This window comes from Ochotona curzoniae, unplaced genomic scaffold (assembly GCF_017591425.1).
Source record: "Ochotona curzoniae isolate NIBS_2020 unplaced genomic scaffold, NIBS_Ocur_1.0 contig_4064, whole genome shotgun sequence".
NCBI classification, from domain to species: domain Eukaryota; kingdom Metazoa; phylum Chordata; class Mammalia; order Lagomorpha; family Ochotonidae; genus Ochotona; species Ochotona curzoniae.
The window spans coordinates 1,859,367-1,883,240 of record NW_024466107.1 but is presented as its reverse complement, the minus strand read 5'-3'; the positions used below and the strand labels follow the sequence as shown (position 1 = coordinate 1,883,240).

Genomic DNA, 23,874 nt, shown 5'->3' with positions numbered 1-23,874 from the left:
GTTCCACAGCGGTGTGTCCCTGTGGCCTCGGGGATCGCAGCTTAGAAACCAGGCCAACCTGGGTTCCACCTCCAGCTTAGCTCCCTGCTGTGCAGCCCTGGGAAATCAGCTAACCACTCTGAACTTTGCTCTGTTTTTAAGGGGAAAAAACATGTCCTTAAAAGGCACAGAAACAGAAAACAGGGGAGATAGAATGTCCATCTGCTGGCCCATTCCCTCAAATGTCCATAATAGACAAAGTTGGGCTGGGCCAAAGCCGAGCACTGTGCGGATCCCCAGCAGACATGGGCAGTGAGCAGCACATGTTAAGAGGAAGCAGGGATCGGGAGCAGGGCCAGGATGATCGGCCAAGCACTAACATGGCGACTCAGGCAGTCCAACCTTCACTTCTGTGTAGATGAGTCAGGATTGAAATCACCTCATTGTTGGATTTGTGCTAGGAATGGAATGAATGGATGCACGAATGTCTGGCACGTGGCTCCAAAAGAGACTCCACTATTCTAATCGCCATTGCTGTCGTAAGAAATAACCATGGGATGCCTGATGTCAAGCTGGTGTTGTGGCTGAGGGATTTGGGGTGAACAACACCTGTTGTAGACAATGGCCATAACTTGTCAGTTAAGTCTCAATGGCAGGCTTCTATGATCCAAGCAAGGTATGGCAGGCTCCCATCATTCTGAGGAGAATTCTGGAGAGTAGGGGTGGAGAAGGAGGCCCTGTTTAGAGAACCTACATGACTCTTCTTCCCACAAGACTAGTGCTTGAGGACATGGCGCCAGAGAATACCAGCTTGAAGGGCTGTGGTGTAGGGGTTCTGGTCAGCCTTCCTCTAGTGGGTAAAGGCCAGTCCTCTTCAGAACCTCCAAGTCCAGGCAGCAAGGAAGCGAGCCTGGGGCCTCCTGTGTGCTGTACGCTGAGAGGTAACCTGAGGCTGAGTTCAGTGGGAGCCCCAGCTCTGTGGACACCATCTTCACATCCAGCAGGCATGTCCCCCAAGACAACACCTGGGATGTGGGCTAGTGTGTCGGAATCCTTCTCTTAGCAGGAGAGCAAGAAGATGTGGTGGCAGTGATAAATAATGCTGTGTGTGGCCAGGGGTACTGTCTAGCTGCCTTAAGCAGTTTCTCGTTTAATCACCATAGTAACTGCTTGGTTAGGGTGTTTACATCACATACATAGGGAGACTGACACAGAATGAAAGGCAGGTGCTCACAAGCATGTAGGTAGAGAAATCGTCTGTGTAGGAAGGCAATATTCTTTCCTTTCGTAACTGTTACTTCTAGAAAGATCAACCCAGCAAAGACAGCAGCCCTCTTGGGGGGCGGGCAGTCTGCACACTTGGTTATTCTGCACATGACACTAAAATGCAGAAGGCATTTTTAGGAATTAGCTTTAAACAACAGGTAGAAAGTTACATTTTAAATTTAGTCTCAGGGGAGTTCTTTTTTATTATTTTATTTTTGATGATGTTTACATAGTTGGTCAGGGTGGAAAGGATCAAGGGTTAGGGAAAGTAGGTGTCATCGTTGTTTCCAAATTTTCTATTTCTCCTTCCTGTTTCTGGGAGAAGGGAGGAGATAAGGGGAGGAGCCATACCCATTCTCCCGAGCGCCCCAGTACCTGTGGTTGAGGGATGGCCATGCAATATCAACCCAAGGTCCTGATGTGGTGCACGCTCCTGGGTTCTGTCCAGGTGGTTTCAGTAGTTCTGAAGTGCTGTCCATCTCACCGATCTGAGGATGAGGAATCTCTTCCAATGTCCATTGGCTGATAAAGCCGATCGGAGAGTCTCCATTCGGCCAGAATTTTGCTGTCATCATTTGGCTGGGGTAGTTGTCCAATTTGTCCTGTCCTCCTTCCTCTGCTGTGGAATCAATGTTTCTAGGAGAGTTCATGTTTACTGTGTGTACTCCTGGATATGTAGTTTTCTGTCTCTCTTCCTTCCTTTCTTCTCTTCCCTTTCTTTTCCTTTCCTTTCTTCCTATCTGTCTATCTATCTATCTATCTATCTATCTATCTATCTATCTATCTATCCCTCTTTCCATCCATCTATCTCTCCACCCAAGAGCTGCTAGATTCTCAGATTCTGTCTGCTTCCATTTACACTTCTTGGCTCCCAGGATCCTGCAGTTGATGTGGGTCACTCATTGGATTGTTTCAGTGCAAGGAAGGAAGGAAGGAAACGTGCCAATGTTAGTGGCCAGGGGAGTGGACCTTCAGCTAAAGCAGCTCTTGAACCAGCTCTGGCTCCATGAGCCCCATGGCCTCTCAGTTCCTGTCAGTGGGCCTCCATCTCCCTGCTCCCTGCTCAGTGGGCCTCCATCTCCCTGCTCCCTGCTCAGTGGGCCTCCATCTCCCTGCTCCCTGCTCAGTGGGCCTCCATCTCCCTGCTCCCTGCTCAGTAGGCCTCCATCTCCCTGCTCCCTGCTCAGTGGGCCTCCTGCTCCCTGCTCCCTACTCAGTGGGCCTCCATCTCCCTGCTTCCTGCTCAGTGGGGCTTCATCTCCCTGCTTCCTGCTCAGTGGGCCTCCATCTCCCTGCTTCCTGCTCAGTGGGCCTTCATCTTCCTGCTCAGTGGGGCTTCATCTCCCTGCTCCCTGCTCAGTGGGCCTCCTGCTCCCTGCTCAGCATTCCTCCATCTCCCTGCTCCCTGCTCAGTGGGCCTTCTGCTCCCTGCTCTCCCTGCTCCCTGCTCAGTGGACCTTCATCTTCCTGCTCAGTGGACCTTCATCTCCCTGCTCAGTGGGCCTCCATCTCCCTGCTCCCTGCTCAGTGGGCCTTCATCTTCCTGCTCAGTGGGCCTCTTGCTCCTTGCTCAGCATTCCTCCATCTCCCTGCTCCCTGCTCAGTGGGCCTTCATCTTCCTGCTCAGTGGGCCTTCATCTCCCTGCTCAGCATTCCTCCATCTCCCTGCGGATGTTGTGATGCATGTGGATGCTAAACCTGAACACAGTGTTCACAGCACAAGTGATCCTTGCGCCTGGCTGCTCTCCCAGAGCTACTGCTGCTTTTGCCAGCTCATGTGAAGTCTGGAAGGCCATTGGGAAGCTCTGAACACCATCACTGGTGGTGACGGTAGTCAATGGCAACAGTGTCCCGAATCTTCAGAGTATCTTTGTTGAGTTGCCTCCTGCTACAGCCCACTGAAACCCCCCAGGACCTGGCTCTGTGGCACCGTGTCTGCCCTGCATTGGCTCATGCTGGTGTCCCAGCAATGAGGACTTCTCATGAGTTCCCCCAAAACAGAGTGACTGAACCTAACAGACACCTGGTCTCTCACTGTCTCTGATGTTGGAAACAGGAGAGTGAGCAGTCAGGATGTCAGCTGGAGGCTCGCCTGGGGCTGAGGCATCCCTTCCCAACTCACTGGGCAGCACCAGGAGAGCTCGGTGCCTTCCAGGCTATTGACCGGAGGCTTTGGTCCTTCACCATGTGACCCGCCACAGGCCAGCATGGTAAGGAGCTTGGTAAGAAAGTGGCCCAAGGGGGAGACAAGCAGAGGCCATAGTGCATTGGATGGCTTAGCCTTTACAAGTTATATGCCATCACTTTTACCATAAGCTTTGGGTCACACAGACCAGCCAGGGCAAGAATACCAGCCCCACAGCAGGTACATCCCATCACTGCAGAACTGCGATAACCCTCTTCCCTCCATACCCCACAAACAGCACCAACCCAGCAGAGCCCACAGCCTTTTTAAGGAAGACTGTCCATATTGGTGCTAAGACATGTCATATCTGGTTATTTTATGGATTCTATTAAGAGGTAAAAAGCTCAACTGCTAATTATTAGTTTTAATAACTAAGTTTTAATAAATAACTAGTTTTAATAACTGCTAACTATTAGCTTTAAAAAGTAGAAGTTAAAAGCTTGTATTTCTAGCTTAATATCAAAGAAATTTAAATTATATATGCCCCAGCTAATTTTTTTATAGAACTTGCAGTAGATCTTTAAATAGACCAGCATGAATTCAACTATTTTATAACTTTTAGACCATCATGAGCACTAGAACACTGCTCCTTTTTGAGTTTTCTAGAATGATGGTCAAATGATGGTCAAATGCTTCCAAACCGACTGACTGCTCTTCCTGATGGAGTACAGTGGTCTGCCTCCCGTCTCCCTTGTCTCACCTCCATCTCTACCATCCCCCTTGATATAGAGACTCTTCCCTGCCTGCCTCCACACCGTGGCAGTTTGTTTTGGAAGAAGATAACTATGAAGAAACTCTACATTCAATTTACCCAGTGAATCAGAGTAAGGAAATGAAAGGACATGTGGAAGGCACCAGACATTAGCAACACAACAGAGCCAGCATGAAAGGAGGCCACCTCACATAGGTACACTCAGAGCTGTTGGAAGGGGTCCCGACAGACAGTGGGGGGATGAGGTGCTACCGGGAGGCTAAGAACCACCTTTCCCTTTCTGGAGAAGTGTGAATGGCAGGAGGTATCGACTGCTTGTCCTAACCTCCATTTGTAACTTCTTCATCCATGTGACCCAGTCTTGCCAACAGCAATAAGCACCACTTTCCAGGTGAAGTGTCTTGAAGCCATTTTGCCTGGCCTGCCCTTTGACCATTTCCTCCCTAGCCCTTCTTGAGTCTGTCTGTGCAGTGCTGATGTGGGGCATAGATGGAGACGGGGCAGCTGCTTTGCAACCATTGGGGAGCCTGTATGAAGATGATAGTGCTAAGGATGATGGAACAGACAGAAGGGAGAGCCCTTGTATTGGTCCAGGCTGCCAGGGATCTGATGACAGAAGGTGTGGCAAGCGGAAGTGGGAACCAGGAGGAGATGAGAAGAACAGGAACCTTCTGTGTGTCTGAAGAGGGATTCAAAACCCATGTGAGAGTGAGTGACAAGAGCAGAGACGGACTTATCTGCATGACTCGAAGAGATGTTTTTATTGCCAGAAACACCTAACTTTTATAAAAACTTTAATTTTTTATCATTATTTCTGCAACAAAAAAAAATGTTTTTATTAAAGGAAACACCATATGGTAACAGCAAGAAGAGTTGGTTACAAAATACAAGTCACGAAGCTAGTCACAGATTTCTTTCCAACAGTTAAATTCAAAATACTTATCACAGACACAGACCCTGCATTTAGGGGGAAAAAAAAAGAAAGCAAAAACAAGTTGTAAGACTATAGAGAAGTTTGTGTTCACTGTTGCTGATGTTGATTTCCACTCTCTAGAGAATAAAACAAAGTCTTCTGAAGCATAGGAGTTAAATTCAAAATGTTTAATAGCCAGGACAGCCAGGCAAAGTGATTTTGTTAAGGAAAATTATTTATTTGAAAGGCAGAGGGAGAGAATTCTTCCATCCTCTGGTTCACTCCCCAATTACCTGCAACAGCCAGGGTCAGGGCAAGCAGGTCAACGACAGGAGCCAGGAGTGAATGGCAGCAAGGACCCAGCTACTCGGGGTGCATGTCAGCTGGAAGACAGGATCAGAGGCAGAGCCACAATGCCCACCTGGGCACTGCCATATGGAATGCAGCACTCAACCACTGTACCCAACACCCTCACCGGGGCCCTGGCATCCTCAGAGCAGACGTCCCCCTCAGCACCTTCCCGTCTCGAGCAAGCTGTCCCTCTCACTGCCCCTCCACTGGCACCCAGTGCAACGGCTCTGTTGCTGTGTCCTTCTGAGCACGCTATGCATTGGGAAGTACAGTCCATGTGATGCTTTGAGAGAGGCTCTGTGCACTCAGCTCAGCGCCCTGAGGGCTGTCACTCTTCCACGCCATCACAGGGCCAAGAATGCCAGCCTCTGGTGCGGTCATTCCAAATGCTGACCAAGCTGCAACACTGGCCTCTCGTCTGGCCGATTCCTGGGGGAGACTCTAATTAAAACCCAATCAGTGGGATTTATTTATTTACTTGTTTGTTTAAAATAAATGAAAAATCGCTTTAGAGGAGGAGCTGGGGCTTGGACCCTTGGGATCCCAAGGCATGGTTTGTGGCAAGAGGCAGACCGGCTCAATGGGAAACATCTACAAGACAGAAACCCATGTTCTCAGAGTAACTGTGTCCACTTGAGTTATCATAGAACATTCTGGAACGTTAGCCAAAAAGAGAGTACCACTTTTAGATGTTCGTCTTTGTGTCAGGTGTGGGAGGGCAGAAGGGAGGGTGCAAACAGGAGGCCGCCACCTGTTCACAGGATCCTCCCGGCAGCCAAGGCAGCTCAGCCGGCTGAGCTCACTTTCCTCTATCCCTTGTGTCCTGGCAAGGAAATGTTGGAGGCACTGGAAGTCTGGGGACTCTCGTATGACATGGCTAGGGTTCCTCAGATCTCTTAATCTAAGCATGACAAGATGCACATGCAAGCGTGTGTGTGGAGGGTCTCGCCCTGGTGGCTTTGTTTGAAAGACAGCATAACAGAGAGGAAAGAGAGAGACATAGCTTCCAATTCTGATTTATTCCCAGCCGAAAGACCAAGAAAAAGTGTCCAGAATCGCTTTGGCGCTTTGGGCATCTCGGGCCCATGCCTCACGGGGCTGGGGGGTGGTGTGCATCCTCCTCACCAGGGGTGTGGGGGGCGGGGTAAGGGGCAGGCGTGTACCCACCCAGGGGATTGTGGCTCCAGGTAGAAGGGGATAAGTATGATTGTAGAGAGTGCCCGAGTGTCTGCCAAGCGCACCGCGTCCACCATGTCGCTGTCCTGAAGACACCGTGAGACCCGGTGACCTGTTCCCAGGCACGCTGCTCGTCATGAACCTGAGCATTCGTTCAGCACTCACCAGCCCAGGTACTTGGCGAGCATCATGTCAGCCGTTAGATATGGATGTAAACAGTGCAGCCTTTCCACTTTGCCTTCTGATGACACCTGGTTCACCACAAACAGCAATGAAGCGGCTTGGCTTTGTTGAGGTTTTGAGGGGCACCAAGGAACGGTGTCCCCCTCCTTCACTGAATTCAGAGGAAACTGAGAGATCCTAGGAGTCTGGCAGCAGGGCCTGGGTGTGGCTGTATTGCTGGTGTGGCTGGATGACACGACTCCATGTGTGGCTGCAGCCAGGTCCCCACCTTACCCAGCTCTGCTCCTGCTGCTGTAGAGACAGATGCGCCCGAGATGCAGGGCTGTCTGGGGGAGAGCGCACAGGGCGCACAGGGTGGAGCCCCCCAAGCCCCAGCTCCACCCTGCACACAGGGCGCACCAAGCCCCCCAAGCCCCGGCTCCACCCCTTGGCCTGCAGTAGTCAGTCTTTGGGGGAGGGGTCAGCCTGCAGGATGTCCTGTCTGTGTCCCCACTGGGGTGGTTGGTTAAGCTGTTGCTGGCAGAGAATGACATGATCAGACTCCTCTTCTGCCAGTATCACCCATGCTACGGTAGGAAAAGGGGCTGGAGGGGTCCCGGGGAAGCTGGAGAGGGAAGCAGGGACCCAGGGGCCAGTGAGATGGAAACCAGCAAGGGGCTCTGCCGTGAACTGGGGCAGCGGTCCTAGGATGGGACAGAGTCAGCTCCCCAGGCAGAGGAGTAGGGGAAGAGGCGGCATGGGCTGTGTTCGTCCCTGGGAGCCAGGCGCTGATCAACACCCTCTGAGCCGAGGCCTCTGGCGCTGGCCAATACCCTCTGAGCCGAGGTCTCTGGTGCTGGCTGGTACGCCTGTGACATTTTTACAGTCTGCAAAGCTAAAGGGCCATCAGGAGATGCCATCCTCACCGTCCCAAGGCTGTGAGCTTTGTGCAGCTGTTATAGTCTGCAAAGCTAAAGGGCCATCAGCAGACGCCATCCTCACCGTCCCAAGGCTGTGAGCTTTGTGCAGCTGTTGGCAGGCTGCCGGGCTTCCCTCCTAGCCTGCACCGGGACAACACGGCTCTGATTATTGAAGGAGCAGGAAGCACTCAGGGCTCTTGTCTGCCTGCTGCCTTCTAAGGGGTACAGGCTAGCCCACAAAGCAGCCCCTGGGCGGCTGAGGGTTGGGCTGCAGCGAGCTCTGTACCCACTGGCATGGCCCTGGACACAGGAAGTCATTCATGTGCATGCCAGTAGACACCAGTGCAGGGGCTGGGAAGATGACACCAAAAAGAGAGGCACTCTCGCCGAGTTAGTCAAGGTACAGACATGTGTCAGACATCGGAACGCAGTGATGCCAAGGAAGGACCTGGAAGGACTACCCCCAGCAGAAAGCTGCACAATGGGCAAGAGAGAGCAGGCCTTAGTAACCTGGAAGGTTGGGTGAGTAGGGTGCAGGGTGCGGCCCTGAGGTGGCCCTGGTACGAATGATTTCCAGGAGCCTTCCTCCTGGGCATGGAGACCCCAGCTCTTGGCAGACATAGCACAAATCCAATGTCAGCTCCTTGCTCATCCCATGATGAGATCAGATATCTGAGGCCAGAGAACAGGTGGACGAAATGGCAGCGGATGGCGAGAAATGGGCAGTTTCAGGACGCTTGTCTGTGAAGGAGAGGCTGGGGGTAGAAATGATGCTTGATGGAGAGTCAGTTGCTTTAAACCAGGCAAGATCTAGACTTGTCTAAATATTGATCGACATGGGGGAAGGGGGGCTGCGAGGGCAAGGTGGGTTGCAGGTGCACAGTGGAAAGAAGGACCTTAGGTAGACCACCTGTCCAAGACTGAAGACACAGCAGAGCAGATGGCCATGGTGGAGTCGGCCCGAGCGGGAGCAGAGAGAGGACAAAGAAGGATTGAGTACATGCAGGATGAGTTGTGCGTCTGGGGGTGGGAAGCTGAGTGAGTGTCTTGGTGGCTTCTCCGTGTCTAGGAGGAAGGCTGAGTGATTTACAGGAGTGGTACTTCCTCGTCCCAGCTCGTGGTCAGCACGTTCTGTTGGTTCTAAGTCCTTCTCCAGCACCACCATGAAGAACATGGGGATGGCACTGTTGGATACGCGGCTAATGCTACCCAGGGATTTGGCTTCAGGTGACCTTTGGGAAGGCGGTAGCTTAGGTGGTAAGAGCAGCGGGGCTGAAGTCCTTGCACTTGGCTTGGCCGTGCTTCTAGCTTGGAGCGTGTTCTGAGTGCAGAGTCAGGTGTCCTAAGCAGTATGTGGGAATGCAGCCTTCTGTGGATGCACCCTCAGTCACTTGAGCCAGATTGTTTAGGGGCAAAGGCCAACATAGGGCCCAGCGCAATGGCTCAGGGACTAAATCCTGTACGTGCCAGGATCCCGTATGGGCACTGGCTCATGTCCCAACTGCTCCACTTCCCATCCAGCTCCATGCTTGTGGCTTGGGAAAGCAGTCGAGGATGGTCCAAAGCCTTGGGACCCTGTACCCATGTGGGAGACCTGGAAGAGCTCCTGGCTCCGGCAGTGATGACTCGGGTCATTGAGCTCCTACCCTCGTGTGGGAGCTCTGGCTGGGATCCTGGCTCAGCCTTTAGCCTGGCCTTCAGGGGCATCTGGGGAGGGAACTGGCACTTGTGGCATGCTCTCCCTCCCCTTCTCCTTCCTTCCCTCCCCATCTCTTTCCCTCCCTTCTTTCCTCCCGTCTCCCTCCCTCTTCCTCCCTCCCCTCTCTCCCCCCTCTCTCCCTCCTTCCTTGTCACCTTCTCCATTTTCTCCCTCCCACTTTCCCTTCCTTCTCTCTCTCCTCCCTTCCCTCTCAAATAAGCAGTTCAAACAGTGCAAAGAATGAGCCATTATGCCATCTACTCTGTCTTTAGCTGCCCTTGGCCTACTGGGAAATTCTTTAAAAGACAGTCAGCGGCTCCCCCTCTGAATCAAGGAACTTCCTAAGCATCTGGAGTGGAACACCCCCTCCCCCAGTTCACAGCCCCAAACATGCAGAAGACAAGATGCCGTCTCCCACCTCTGCTAGCCTGGGGCAGCCCGGCCTGTGCCCGGGAAGACAGGTGCTTGCCACACTGCAGCCTTGGATGTGCCAGTCACTGGGTCACTGCACATCAAACACCACTAGTGTCTCTCCCTCTCTCTCTCTCTCTTTCTCTGCGTCTCTCACATACACACACACACACACACACACACACACACACACACACCCAGTTTCGTCCATTTGAAGTCTCTCCCTTACCCCGTTTTGTGCAGAGTGCCTAAGTGTCTGCTCTTGCATGGTACCACAGTGTGTTTCTCTGCCCTTGTTTCACCTGTGCTGGAAGGTTAAACGAGTCCTCCAGCCAGCTCTGCCTTGGCTCCTCCCTGAGGCGTCCCTGGCTGCACTCAGTGCCCAGGCCCATTTGATGCCTGCATTGAGATTTCAAGGAGGGACATATCTGATTTATACAAAACACTTAAGCCTCTCCTCTCTGCCCCACTGCTCCAAAATGTCCCGGCTGATAATGCGTCAGAACACTGACCCCTGGGTTTCTCCCTGCCCCCTTGAAAATCTGTGCATGGAGAGCTAAATCAGGGGATGCATTTAATTACAAGACAAATGGCCAAATAAGGCTGCAGTGGTTGCTTTCTCATTGCGGCCAGCTAGATTTTAATTACTCGTCATAAATCATGAAAGCAGATCCGGGGCACATCGTTATGTGCGGGGCCTGTTCTCACCCATCACAGACAGGAGCCTCTCGGCTGCCATCACCGGCGCAAAGCAACTTGATCTTGTACCGTGGTGACTCAGCAATGAGCAACATCCAATTAGCAGCTTTGCGGTGACTTAGCACAGCTGCCGCAGCCAAGCCTGAACCCCACAGCCTGACAAGCTGGCTGGGAGCAGCAGTGACCGTGGTAGGCAGGAACGGAGCAGACGTGGGGCTGAGGGACAAGTCCCCCCAGCAACCTTCAGCCTAGCTCTCTGTCTGTCCCAGCAGTTCTAGAGTGCAGGAACCCATACTGCTAGTTGCCACGGTCTCCCAGGCAGAGGCCAAGGCTGAGACGCTAGGCAATTGTTCAGGGCCACATAGGTGGGCGGGGGAGGCCCATGCACAGAGCCACGCCCCCCCCAGCCTCCTGTGATGGCCCAACCGTTGTTCTGTGTCTGTGCCTTCCTGTCTGTGCCGGAAAGAAGTGCTGTGTTCTGGGGAGGCCTGTGCAGAGCCTGCCCTGTCAGGGCAAGGGAACAGGAGGACACGTCACGTGGCCCCTCCCTCGGTTCTTGATGGCCGCAGTACACACAGTGTTCTCTATAAGAGTTTAAGAAGTCTGCAGTGTGACCCATTGAACGTGTCCGAAACAAAGTAGACACTCTTAGGGACTTGCAGGTCCCTTTAGTCTTGATTTGGGGACATCGAGGCAGAGAGAAGCAGGATGCATCAGGGCTGACACTGGAGGAGGGCATGTTAAACGGCCAGCGTCCCGTGTGGGCACTGGTTCCCATCCTGGCTGCTGTGCTCCTGATCCAGCTCCCTGCTCATACACTTGGGAAGGCCGCAGGGGGTGGTCCAGGTGCTCCGGTCCCTGCCGCCCCTGTGGAAGACCCAGAGGGCGTTCTGACCTCTGGCTTTTGGTCTGTCCATTCTGGCTGTTCTGACTATTTGGGGAGTAAACCAGTAGATCGAAGATCTCTCCTCTCTCTCTTTTTGTAATTCTGCCATTCAGATAAGTAAAATAAAATCTTGAGGAGGGGGAAGAACTATGATGAACCAAAGTCACCTCCACAAAGGCTGAGAGAAGTTGGTGGCCATGGTGGCCTCTGCTGTCCGTGTGTGACATGGCAGGAAGGCCGGTCTCATTGTCCTTGGACCCTTGGCTTGAGGACCAGGCTTGAGGTTCACCCTTCAGTCCAAGAGCAGGTCTCTGCTCGGTATCTGTAAGAATATACCTCTGTCACAGCTGTCTCCTGGGACATTGGCCTGTGTCTTGTGAAGTGCTGGGTTTTTTATTTTGTTTTGTTTTTGTCACTGGAATAGACTACACCTATGGCCGTCTACACCTGGAGACCAAGGGGGATGAGTGTTGTTTAGTGAATCGTGCCATCAGCTGGGTCTCTGCCACCCATCACCTCCCGGAGTGACAGGTGTATACCTCTCACGGCTTTGTTCTTTCTGTTATAAAGGGAACCACACAACACCTGTCTGCTTTCTCTGGCCATTTCTCCCCCCTGTGACCAGAGGTTGCCACAGAGAGGGATTTTCAAAACCAAAAGCAAGCAGAATGTAGCTCCAAAAGCAAGTGCAGTCAGCACACAGAGGGGCTTTCAAAGGTTTCTGGGGAGTGGTGTTACAAGATTGTTTTGTTTTGGCACCAAAAAAGTCTGAAATCTGTGCATGGGGGGGATCTTCGAAAAATCCACAGGTAGTGTCTCTTATGGGAAAAAAAACCGCGTGGATTTTACATTTTGGACACCAAAATATATTTCTCTCTTAATTCCCTTTTCTTTAAAGTTTTCAAAGTAGCTTGATAGTTTTCAGAGAAAGTGGCAGCCCAGATTAGAGCAGCAGAGCCGGGCTCAGAGCAGAGTTAGTGTGAGGATGCTTAGCAGGGACCCCCCAAAGGAGTACCCAGATTTTAACTGACAAAAGTGTTTCTGTTTCTTTCTGAGTAACTCCCAGGGCATAGAACTTATTCTGAATCTCAGCGCAAGCACTGTTCATTAAGCAAATGAACAAAGCTTGCAACGCTCAGGGTTACTGCAACAAGTGCTGTCTTGCTGAATGTCAAGTGCATGCCCGGCTCAGTGCTGGGATCTCCCACACAAGCAGTCCGGCACTGTGTAACGGTCGGCCGTGTACACAGAGGCAGTGCCAGTGAGGCCACAGCCGTCGCAGCAGTACGAGTACCCCATGTGCTGTTTGCACACCGATGGCATCGCCTGACAACATAGCTCTCAGAATGTGTCGCTCAGCAACATGTGGCTTTGGAAAGAATGTCACATCCATCCCATCTAGCGGTGTTGAGATGGAGACTAGGAGAGATTGTATAACCTACCAAGGAAGCCAGCCTGATTGAGAGCAGCAGGTCTGTGCAGCCCTGGAGCCTGGAGGTTCGGAAATGTTTGGCTTCGCTGCATGTTCCCACTAGCTGTACCCAACTTAGGGTGGTTCTGGGACTGGCAACTAGGATGGAGTTCATGCCTGGAAAAACGGGACATCTGAACCCATAGCCCCACTGGGCAGTGAGCCGAGCGTAGTAGCTTGTGGTCCAGGCCCTGTCTCCCATCCATTCCCCCAAGGGTAGCTTCCTCCTCCCCCAAACCCACAGGCACTTCACAGTGCTCCTGGACAAGCAAGTGCACTCCGAGGTGTTCAAGAAAATAAAACAATTTGAAATCCATCCATGGGTTTTTTATTATACATGTTTCCAGACTTTCTGAATGTATTTTTTTGTTCCAAAATAAACATTTATTCCTAGTTTTTTTTTAAGTATCTTTGTATTTCTTCTATTAATCTTTCCTTAAAGGTTTTTGGATCGTAAACTTTGTAATTCTGTCTGAATCTGCTTTCATTTGGCCATCACTCTCTGTTGACAGGTTGGCTGGTATATGCGGGCGTGTTGCGGGCAGCATGCCTTTCTGTGTCCTGGCACTGCCTTTCTGAGCTGCCTTTGAGGCCATCCTCCTCCTCGAGGTTCTAATGATGACTTGTCATTTATTGTGTTTGCCAAGTTGGAGGATTTCGTTAACTCCAGAAGCATCTCCGTCGTCTCTTCAGTCGTAGTTCTCTGTCGTCTGTGTGACCCTACATGGTCCCTAACATGGCCCACATCTTCCGTCTTCGCCCCGAGCTGCGCTCCGGCTTCCTACCTCCACACCGACCTGTGCCTACGCCATCGTCCAAGCGTTTCACCCATTTAAGACCGTAACCGTCCTTTCTCTTTTCATAATATCCTTTGTTCATTACATCATGTCTCTAAGTGTTCTTAAAATATCTCCCGGTGTTTGATTTTTAATCATTTCAAACATTTCCTGGCTGTCATTGCAACTGGAATCCTTGGATGCCTAATCCTCATGTCCTGTGCTTGGCACCTAAGGTCGTGTGTACCTTGGCCCCTGGCGCACATGAGGCACCTGGAATTTTGATCAGAAGGCACGCTCGTCGTGTCTCTGGATCCAGACAGAGACAACATTCATTTTTCTCCATTCTGGGTCAAGGGTGCTTTCCTAATCTACAGTCAGACCTTAGGGTTTCCACTTCAGGGAGGAACCTTGGGTCCAACTTGCTGCTTCATGGGGCCACACCCTTGTTCCTCAACTCGACATGAGCACATAGCACCCCGGTCATAGTTAACGCACATTGGTCCCTGCAGCCGGCAGATAATGTGTTAGAGTTTACAGTCTTGGTTTTTGCACCTAGAAATTTTCCCCTGGGCTTTTTATTATGTCCTAGGCAGGCTGGGTTTTGTTTGTTTGTTTTGTCTCATATGCCTACAACACCCCAGGACTGGATTGGGCCAACGCCAGGAGCTCAGTCCAGTTCTGCATGGATGGCAGAGATTTGAGGACCTGAGCCGTCTCCCTGCCTCCTGGGGGCGCATTCATAGGAAGCATAGCTTGGGTCAAACCCAGATGCGTTTTGCTGACTGCCCCGAACCCACTCCCCTGCTGTACAACTGAGGGCTGAGCTGTTCTTCAGCTCTTCCAGGGATGTCAGCAGCAGTAACTTCAGTTTCTCTTGTTGTGCCATTAACCCAAAATCTTACCAAGTCGTACTGACCCCTTATGAACTGAGCATTGTACACCCAGCAGAGTGCGTGTTGGTTAAAAGCAAGCTCTGTGATTGTTAAGAAACAGAAGGCTCTTATAAAATAACCTGTACTCGTTCTTTCGCCCAGTTAACTTGGGCATGAATACAGGAGCGTGAAGTTGCAGAGCAGGGGCTGGCACCATGGCTTAGCAGCAGGCTAAGCTCCCACCTGCTGTGCTGGCATCCATCTGGGTGCCAGTCCGTATCTCACCTGCTCCACTTCTCATTCGGCTCCCTGGTATGGACTAGAAGAGCAGCAGAGGACGGCTTAAATACTTAGGCCTCTGCACCCGTGTGGGAGACCCAGAGGAGGCTCCTGGCTCCTGCCTTTGGATGGGCTTTCAAATAAAAATGAATCTTTAAAGTTGTCTATGTCCCTACGTCCTTAAGCCCACACTGAGGTGTGTGTGTGCGTGTGAAATGACTTCAGGGATAATCTTTGTGGATATTACCAAATCATTGATAATGATAGAATTTGATTTGAGAAAATGGATTCTCTCTAGTATGCCAGAATTGCAAGCTTCGTAATTTCAGAATTACCAGAAAAGTTCATTTCACTGAGTTTCAAAGTAGAAAACTGCAACTCAATAGCCTCTTGTATAGGCTTTATTGATGACTTTTCCTGTATTTATTACTTGGTGCTGGGTCAGTCGTGCCTTCAGTGTCTCCTAACGGGGGAAGCAAGTAGCATTATAGCTCGTGATTGAGCCCTGGAACTGGCCATGGCTTGATCCAGGTAGCAAGGGGGAGGTACCTAAACCTCCCCAAAAAAACTGCTTTTGAATGAAAGCACTTTTTAAGGCTCTTCCCGCAAGGTCCATGCCAGAGAGCAGCCTGCTGGAACCCACCAGTGCCTTGCAGTCAGGGTGTGGCTGAGACAGCATCCCCTACCAGGGTCAGGAGCGCATTTTGGCCACAGTTGACCTCCTAGGTTGCTGCCCCAAACTCTCCCACCAAATATTTAGCTAACCTTGCGGGGGGCTTGTTTCTCATAGGGCAATTACTTGCCTTTTTGCAAGCATGAAAACTGTGATACAGAGAGGCAAAAAAAAGTGGATTTTTTTTTAAGAATTTTTTTATAGAACCGAGTGTAAGCCACATTAAAAATATGTTTCTTTCCTTTACGCTTATGCTTCCTTGTAACACATATGGAATTAGCTTATTTTCCCCCATCCTTGGCAAAATTGAAGTCTCCCTTTTACCTGCATAAATGTGAATAGTCACTTAGAATTACCCAAGACCTTCAAAACTCTGCTGGCTCTCACAAACACTGTGAGGTGGGTTGTGCTTCCCACTACACAGGATGAGAGCCAGGACCGGGAGCCCTAAGGGACCTTCACCATCTTAGAAAGAGCAGCTCTAAGAACGCAGATGGTTGACCTCTCAGATCCTCCGCTTGGCACTGTCCTGCTGACTTCAGAGCCCCGTGTTCCCCAGATCAGCTCCAATCCTATCTTAGCAGAGTTTCACTTGGGTTTGTAACTTGTGAAGTGAATCCAGACCAACCAGTGCTTTAGAAAACGGCTTTCTCCTGGCGTGGGAGATGAATGGAGTGGTTTTTCATCCCCCATGCCTCACCTCGGAACCTTGCGGGGCAGAGGGCTGATGTCTAGCAGGTGGCCTCCTCATCTAATTTTGACTGGAGCAGTTTTACTGTACACCACAAAAATTAGGAGGCACAAGTTGCAAAAGTGTTAATGCAGCAGCAAGATTGAAAGTCTACTACTTTAAAACATATATAGAAGTCCCAAACTAAACTAGCCCAGGAGATCCTCAGATGATGATGCTCAGAAGGACTAACCTGTCTGAGCTTGCCGTGTGCCTCAGCTGTTCTCTGCAGATGAGGAAACCCAGACCTAGAGAAGCAGAGTGGTCTGAGCAAGGTCCTAAGCACTGAGGAACAAAAATTAGAATTTGAACTCAGATCCCAGAGCACTGGATGTGTTACCACCTCCCTGCACAGGCACACCAGTAATACTGCCCACCTCCCCCTCTCATCTTCGTCACCATTGACTCCTGCCTTCTGTCTTCTCTCGTCTCACAAGAAACCCACTGTGACCTTTAAGTTAATGGTCCCTTTCTTTTGCCTCATGGTACCAAACACATCTTCTCCATAACTTTTAGCACAATGATTTATAGTGCTCTGTGATTCAGTGGTAAATGCCCATCTTCTGTTGAACTGTCAGCTGACAGGAGCCAGGTTGTGTGTCTTGTTGATTTTGTTCCACCCAGTAGTTCCCAGTACCGAGCAGAATACTGGGGTCTTCAGTTCATTGCCAATAGATTCAAGTAATGAATTGGAAAGATGGATGAGTGGGTGGATGAGTTAGTGGGGGATGGGTGAACGAGTGGATGGATGGATGAGTGGGTGGATAGGTGGATGCATGAGTTAGTGGGGGATGGGTGAGCGAGTGGATGGATGGATGAGTGGGTGGATAGGTGGATGCATGAGTTAGTGGGGGATGGGTGAGCGAGTGGATGGATGGATGAGTGGGTGGATAGGTGGATGCATGAGTTAGTGGGGGATGGGTGAACGAGTGGATGGATGGATGGATGGGTGGAGGGATGAGTGGACAGAATGATGGGGGATAGGTGGGTGGAGGGATGACCGCAGAGACACTGATTCTTGGATCAGGTAGCCTTCACAGTCCCTTCCCACTGTGACCACTGGTGATCTTAGCATTCCTTAGCCAGGCTGAGGTGCCATGTTGTCAGTGAGTTGAGGGGTTGGCGGAGCTGTCAGCAGGGAGAAAGACAGGAGTGAACCCAACGCCAGTGAAGAGAAGTCCAGGACATACTCAGCACCGCTGTGAGCGGAGAAGCCCCCTCTCTGGCGATGCCTAGACTGGGCTGCTGCAGGAGTCGCCCACACAAGGTTTTGCAGAAAGAACTCAAGATCCTTAAGGTCCCTTCTCATGGACTCCAAGATGCCATAAAATGTGTTGTGTGCAAGAATTCTTTGTCAAGGTACTGCCATTGTTTTCCAGCCTAGCTTATTTAGAATAGAAGCACGCCACCTGCCACATTCCTGTCTTGTGCCTTTCACTCTTAGTGTTTGTCAGGAGGTGGCACTGTTCATTGGAACCTGACTGTCCCTCCCTGGAGGTAATTGTAAAGTAACAGTGTCAATAAAAATGTCTGTACATTTCTCTTTCCTGACATCTAATTCCTTTTTATTAGGTCATGATGTTGAGTCATGAAGTAGTTCACATATTTTGTCCGTTTGTCTCTAAAGCTGTAAGAGACACACAACATCACACACCCATGAGTATTTCTACTCGTGAGCAAGGCAGGTGGAGGATGGGGCTTGCAAACTCCTTGGACGGAAGCTGTTACAGCAAGTGGTGGCGTGAGACACCACAACATCTCAGTGGTCCTGTGTTGTTTGGTCGTTGGGGCGGGGGGAGGCTAGTGCAGAGTCCTCCGCCCACAGAGAGCCCCTCTGGGTGACCTGACCCTGCTTGTTTGGCTGTGGAGTCCCATCTGAGGCTTCGAAGGCCCTCCTCTGTGCCTGCTGCCCATGCACGCCCGGACTACTCAGCTCTCTTTGAACTTGTTGAGACGTGCTCACTGTTCTGCCTCTGCACCTGTACCATCTATCACCTCCTTCCCACCCCCAGCCATCTGTAAAGCCCGCCTCTCTCCTGGGAGGGCAAGTCATGCGTGCCTGCCCCTGTGATTCCCTCCACCTCAGCCCTCTCCCTGAAGATGAGGCGTCCTCTAGGGACGCCCTGTTCCTATCTGAACGGGCACTATGAGTGGCTTCTCTTGAAATGGGAGAGAAAAGCATTCAGCAAATGCCCCCTGCCACCAGTACCAATTGCTTCATTGCATGAATTCAAATGTGCTCCTTGGCCTACCTGCCCTTGAGAATGTGAGTCGAGTCTTATCCTCTCGGGCTTTTCTGTCGTCCAAGTTGTTCATGGTCCCTAAGAATCTGTTCAGCATTTGGTACTAATGCTGTGTCCTGTTGTCCTCTCACACACAAATGTCTTAGCCAACACACAGATTGTAATCTGTGCTAACCCTTCTTTCTATTACTCTGGGATACTTCTTCTGGGTCATGCACAGAACAACACCATGCATATTCAAGTATTGATGTGGCGATTCATAAAGTGAGTGATATCTCCCACAATGTCTGTCTCAGCACAGAATAAATAATAGCTGATGACACCTACCACAGATCTGCTTTGCAACCCAGTGTGTCCACCCAAGTGTCCATGTGACAGGGTGAGATAGTAGTCACAGTACAGAAGCAAAGGGCAGCTCCACTTGCTCTGGCTCAGTAGACCAAGCTGGAGAGAGAAAAAAATAAACAGAATCTCTCCACCGTTCTCCACACAGCCAAAGAGCACAAAGCAAAATGAGACATCATTGGGTTTGTCATAGATGTGCAGGGATGACCCTGGAGGTGGTGATATGCTTGAAAATAGTTTGTTATCTCTGGTCCAGCCATGCTGTAGTGTTGGGAGGAGGCGACTGAAACCAGCAGAATGACACACAGGTGGTGTTATTTGGCAAACCATGCATCGTACGGAACTTGCCACATCAGCCTTTTTCAATGGTGCTGTGTGGCCATTGCCAGCATTCAGCTCTAGAACCTGCTCCACGCCCAGGCCTGAAAACCTTCATTCTACTTTCTGTCTCTATAACTGTGACCACTCTGGATGCCTCACATAAATGGATTCAGCCAGCATTCTGCTGTGTCTGGCCTGTGTCACTTAGCAGTGTCTTCCAGGCTCTTCCATACCATAGCATGGGGCTCATCGGGGCCTCGTCTGTACAAGGAAGTTAAAGCTGAGATCATTTCTCTCCAGGTCTGTCCTTCAAAAAGATTAACATTATGTCCTTTCCTTAAGGCAGAATTACAAAGAAAGAGGAGACAGGACAAGATCTTCCATCTACTAGTTTAACTCCCCAAGTGGCTACAACAGCTGGGGCCCTGGCACTTGGGCCATCTTCTGCTGCTTTCGTGGGCACATTGGCAAGGAGCCGGGCTGGAAGTGGAGCAGCCAGAACTCCACCATGCCATAGCACAGGCCCCCATGGAGTCATATAGGTGTTTCTATGGCCAAAATCCAGGCCCCACAATTCTTAGCTCCAAAAAACACTACCATGAAAAATTGTTGCCCTGAGCTAAGCCTGAGCTACATCAAAACACTACCTGGGTTCTTTTTGTTTTTGTTTTTGTTTTTCTTTATTCAGTCCTGTCAACAAAACCAAAACAAAACAAAAAAAGCCTCACTCAGCTCATTCTGTCCCTCTCAGCATATCACCACCTCCTGTCACTGACAAGTGGCCCACACGGGACTAGACCCCACCCCAGACCCCTCCATTAGCGACACCGTTGGCTTCCCCCAGAGCAGTCCTGAGCCTCTGAAGACACAGGGCATGGACTCAACACGCCTTCCTCGCAAGGCACTTGGCTGGCAGGCACGGACTCACAAGTTCCAGAAGTTTCCAGGAATGCTGGGAGTGCTTTGAATCTTCCCCAAGGACTTGGCAAGCACCTGCTACTAAGAAGCACTCTTGCCTGCCAAGCATGTGTCTCTGGGGAGCTCTCGAGTTGCAGGCGTTGTGAAGCCAGGCAGGAGCCGGGCCTGCAGGGTGAGGTGGGGAGGTGCAGCTAGCTGGGGGGGGGCTGCATCGGAGCTGTCTGGCCCAAGGCAGTAGCTGTTGGAGGAAACACCTGCTCTGGTCTCACCTCTCCTCCCAAGCCCCCCCTGGCCCACCAGAGGAAATCGTAACTGTGGCAGTGGCAACAAAACCCCAGGGATGCTCACTGAGAAGAGGCATGGTGGCGATGAGTGGGTGTGGGGGGTTAAAGGGTGACCAGGGCGTCTGTTACAGCATGAGCCCCAGCGTGCGAAGGGGCAGCAGTCCCGGTGTGCCCCGCCGACCTGGAGTGCCCTCTCATGAAGCCAGCTCGCTTCCCATGTGTCACTGGAGCCACAATCGCATAGGGCATCTCTGCCCTTGACTTTCATCCTGGGCAGGCTCAGGCAGGGCTGTGTGCCCGGCTGGCTGTCTCCTGCGTGTGGGCATTGCCTGAGGTCCACTCAGCAAAGCATCTCATTGGTGAAGAGTAAGAGTGGTGGCGGTGAAACAACACAGCGCGCATCCCTCGGGCCTTGTGGGAACTCGGCTCCCATCCGCCTCCTCCCAGCTTCTGCTGTCGCCCTGCGGGAAGCCCTTCACGCCTTCTTGCTTAGGGCCCTAGCTTTAGGCTGGCCCACTTCTGCTAGTTGAGGGCATTTGAGAAGTGAACAAGCAGATGGAGAAATCTCTCTTGTTTCCATTCTCGCTCTCTGTAAGAGGCACCCGTACACATAGAGGAAGGGTGGAAGAAAGACTGAAGGAAGGAAGGAATTTCTCAGGAGTTTGCCAACCTCATCATCCTGCATAGGAAGGAGGAGGTTGGAGATGTGAGAGCTTAGAGGTGAAGTTCATCAGCTTTTGCAGTGGAAGACCTCCCAGTCCCCAGAGAGGTGGGCTCTTCCTGGCTTACTGGCAGTTTGGGATCTGGAGGGCTTGGGTGGGCGTGGCACCTGGGGCGGTCCCAGCAGGTGCAGAGTAAGCAGAAAGGGCAGGAGGGGAGGCCGTGCCTGATCAGCTGTTGGGGAAAGAGACCGGCTGAACTGGCAGGTTTGTCATCACCCTTGTCTGGAACAAGCAGCTGACTCGGAGCTGGCCCCCCGAGGAGGGCTGTCCTGCCTGCCCTGGCAGCGGTGACGTGTTCCTGGAGCTCAGCCCAAGCTGCGGCTTTGCACATGGCTCCAGCCCGGAGAACCCTGCAAGGCACCTCTCCCTCGAGGTGCAAGGAGGTGCCCACCTGGAGTGCCCGCCTCATGAAGCCAGCTTGCAAGGAGCCACCTCTCCCTCGAGGTGGCTTTCCCAGGCACACAGGAGACAGACAGCAGGCTGGTGTGGTGGCGGGCGGGAACACCAGGCATTGGAAGAGCAGAGGCACGGATGCGCAGGGCTGGGCCCACAGCAGACCCCTCTTGTCGTTCATGATCTACCCAGCTGACACCTAGCATTACCTGGGGCAGGGGTGAAGGCTGGAGAATCCCAGCACATACCTGGGGAGGCTCTAGAAGGCAAGGTCCACTGGGTCTGGCGTGATGGCTCAACTGGCTAATCCTCTGACTTGCAGTGCTAATGTTCCATATAGGTACAGGTTCAAGTCCCAGCTTCTCCACTTCCCATCCAGCACCCTGCTTGTGGCCTGGGAAGGCAGTAGAGGACGGCCCAGAGCATTGGGACCCTGCACCCACGTGGGAGAGCAGAAAAGAGACTCCTGGCTCCTACTTGAGATTGGCTCAGCTTCGGTCTTTATGACCACTTGGGGAGTAAGCCAATAGACAGATCTTCCTATCTCTTCTCTCTTCAAATCTGTCTTTCCAATAAAAATAAGTAAATCTTAAAAAAAAAAAAGAAAAGAAAAGAAAAAGGTGATGAGGCCCATCAGGTCTTGGGCCTCTCCCTAGTTGGGCCGAGCTGGCTGACCTCAGGCTGCTTGACTGTGTCATGATGGAGCTGAGAAGAGGACCTGATGTGTTCTGGAGTTGGACAGCTCCTCACTGCACAGCTGAGCAGTGTAAGCACCCAGAGAGGGCAATGGCGGGCCGTAGCTGCACAGCCCGGGTCAGGCTTGGCTGGGCCTGGCAGAGCAGGGGTTGGGGCTCCTTCTGTCTGACCAGCTCACCTGTGCATATCAGCCACCAAGTATCACATTCCACTCCCACACCTGCAGTGGTGCCTGGCTGTCCCCCGAAAGCCCGGCCAGGGCCCACACGGTGACGGGAGGCCTGAGTCCTCGCCAGCACAGCACACAGATTGTGGGAGCGTTATGGGGAAGGATGCCCTCAGCCTTGCCCCATGACAGAAAAAGCCTGTTTCCCCAGATGTGGGCGAGGCAGGCAGCTGCTGCAGGTGGTACTGGCTCTTCGCCCTGTGCACTTGCCCTATGCGCTCGCCTGGAACATGTGGAGAGCCTGGGGGAGCCTGGAAGCCCAGGTCCCACTTCCTGGCCACTGTGTCAGTCTCCAGGGCTGAGTCCAGGAAACCAAATCTGCTAAAAACAAAAACCAAAGCTTCCTTCCTAGAGGGCCTTTGCAACACCTTGTCAAGCAGGAACTGGCGGTCTTGGTTTTTCACGTAGACACTTGTCGCTACAACCTCCCCCGTATGGTGCATTGAAAAGATGACGGTCACTGAGAAAAGTGTTGTTTCCCTAAGGACAGGCCCATATGTCGCCTGGATCCATCCTGGTCGTCAACCGCGGCTGAACAGGCAGCATGCATGCACCTGGCTTACCTTCATTCTCCCCCCCTGCCGCCCCCAGGACACACAGGACCAGCCATTGTTACCGCATCACCTACCGTCACATGGAGCGGACCCTGAGTCAGAAGGAGGTGAGACACGTGCACCAGGCCATCCAGGAGGCTGTGGTGCGGCTGCTGGGCGTGGAGGGCCGCTTCTAACGTCGCCGCTCCCCACCGAGCTCCGGCCTTCCAGGACGCACCAAGAGGAACACGATGGCACCATTTGTGAGCGGGTGGGCGTCTGTCACGTTGGGACAGATGGGGTCCAAGTTCTAGAACTTGGAGGAAATAAAGAGCCACTCTGTTGACTTGGGCATCTGTGTCTTGCTGGGGGTGGGGGGAGGGTGGTCAAGGCGGCCAGGAGAGCAGTTGGCTCAGAGTTCTAGAAGAACTTTGCCTGCCGGCACTCCAGGTGGTTAGTTGGTCCCCAGGCAAGCACCAGATGTGGTTCCCTGCCCGACAGGCTGTTCTCCGACAGGTGTAATGAGGGCCGTCAGAGGCTCCCTGCCCTAACAGACATGCTGCGACTGCCTTGCTGCATCGTGCCCAGCCCCCGTGCACCTCACAGATCCTTGCATCTGCAGACCCCAAGCAGAGCCATGCGCACCAGCTTCCCCGTCCCTGCCCGGGAGCTCAGGTGCTAACAGGTTTAATCTCGATGGTTTTCTTTGCTTTGCATTCATTAGTTTATCTGAGAGGTAGAGAGACGGATCAAGAGCTCCTACTCACACCCTGGATACCTGCAACAGCCAGGAACTGGGCAAGGCGTCCCACAAGCATCAGAGGAAGGCATTCACTTGAGCCATCCCCACTGCCCCCTGCCTGGGTCCAGTCAGCCGGAAGCCGGAGTCAGGTATTGAACCCAGGTACCCCCGTTGGGCTATGAGCATCTTAGCCTGCTAGATGCCCACCCCGAAGCTTCCGGTATTTTAATTAAGAGAAGTTTGTTGTTTTGCAGACATAATGCTATTTCACACATGGTGGACTGCAGT

The 23,874-nt window shown here is 52.0% G+C and overlaps 1 protein-coding gene across 2 annotated transcripts in view; it reads left to right on the top strand.

The window, feature by feature from the left end:
• The window catches only part of FARS2 (phenylalanyl-tRNA synthetase 2, mitochondrial), a 323,779-nt gene extending 300,591 nt beyond the window's left edge, over positions 1-23,188 (top strand). For both annotated transcript variants that reach the window (XM_040984028.1, XM_040984027.1), the window contains one exon: positions 22,903-23,188. In XM_040984028.1, the coding sequence (XP_040839962.1) occupies positions 22,903-23,041 (139 nt within the window). In that variant the 3' untranslated portion in view covers positions 23,042-23,188. The remainder of the gene's footprint in view (positions 1-22,902) is intronic.
• The last annotated feature ends 686 nt before the right edge of the window (positions 23,189-23,874 follow it).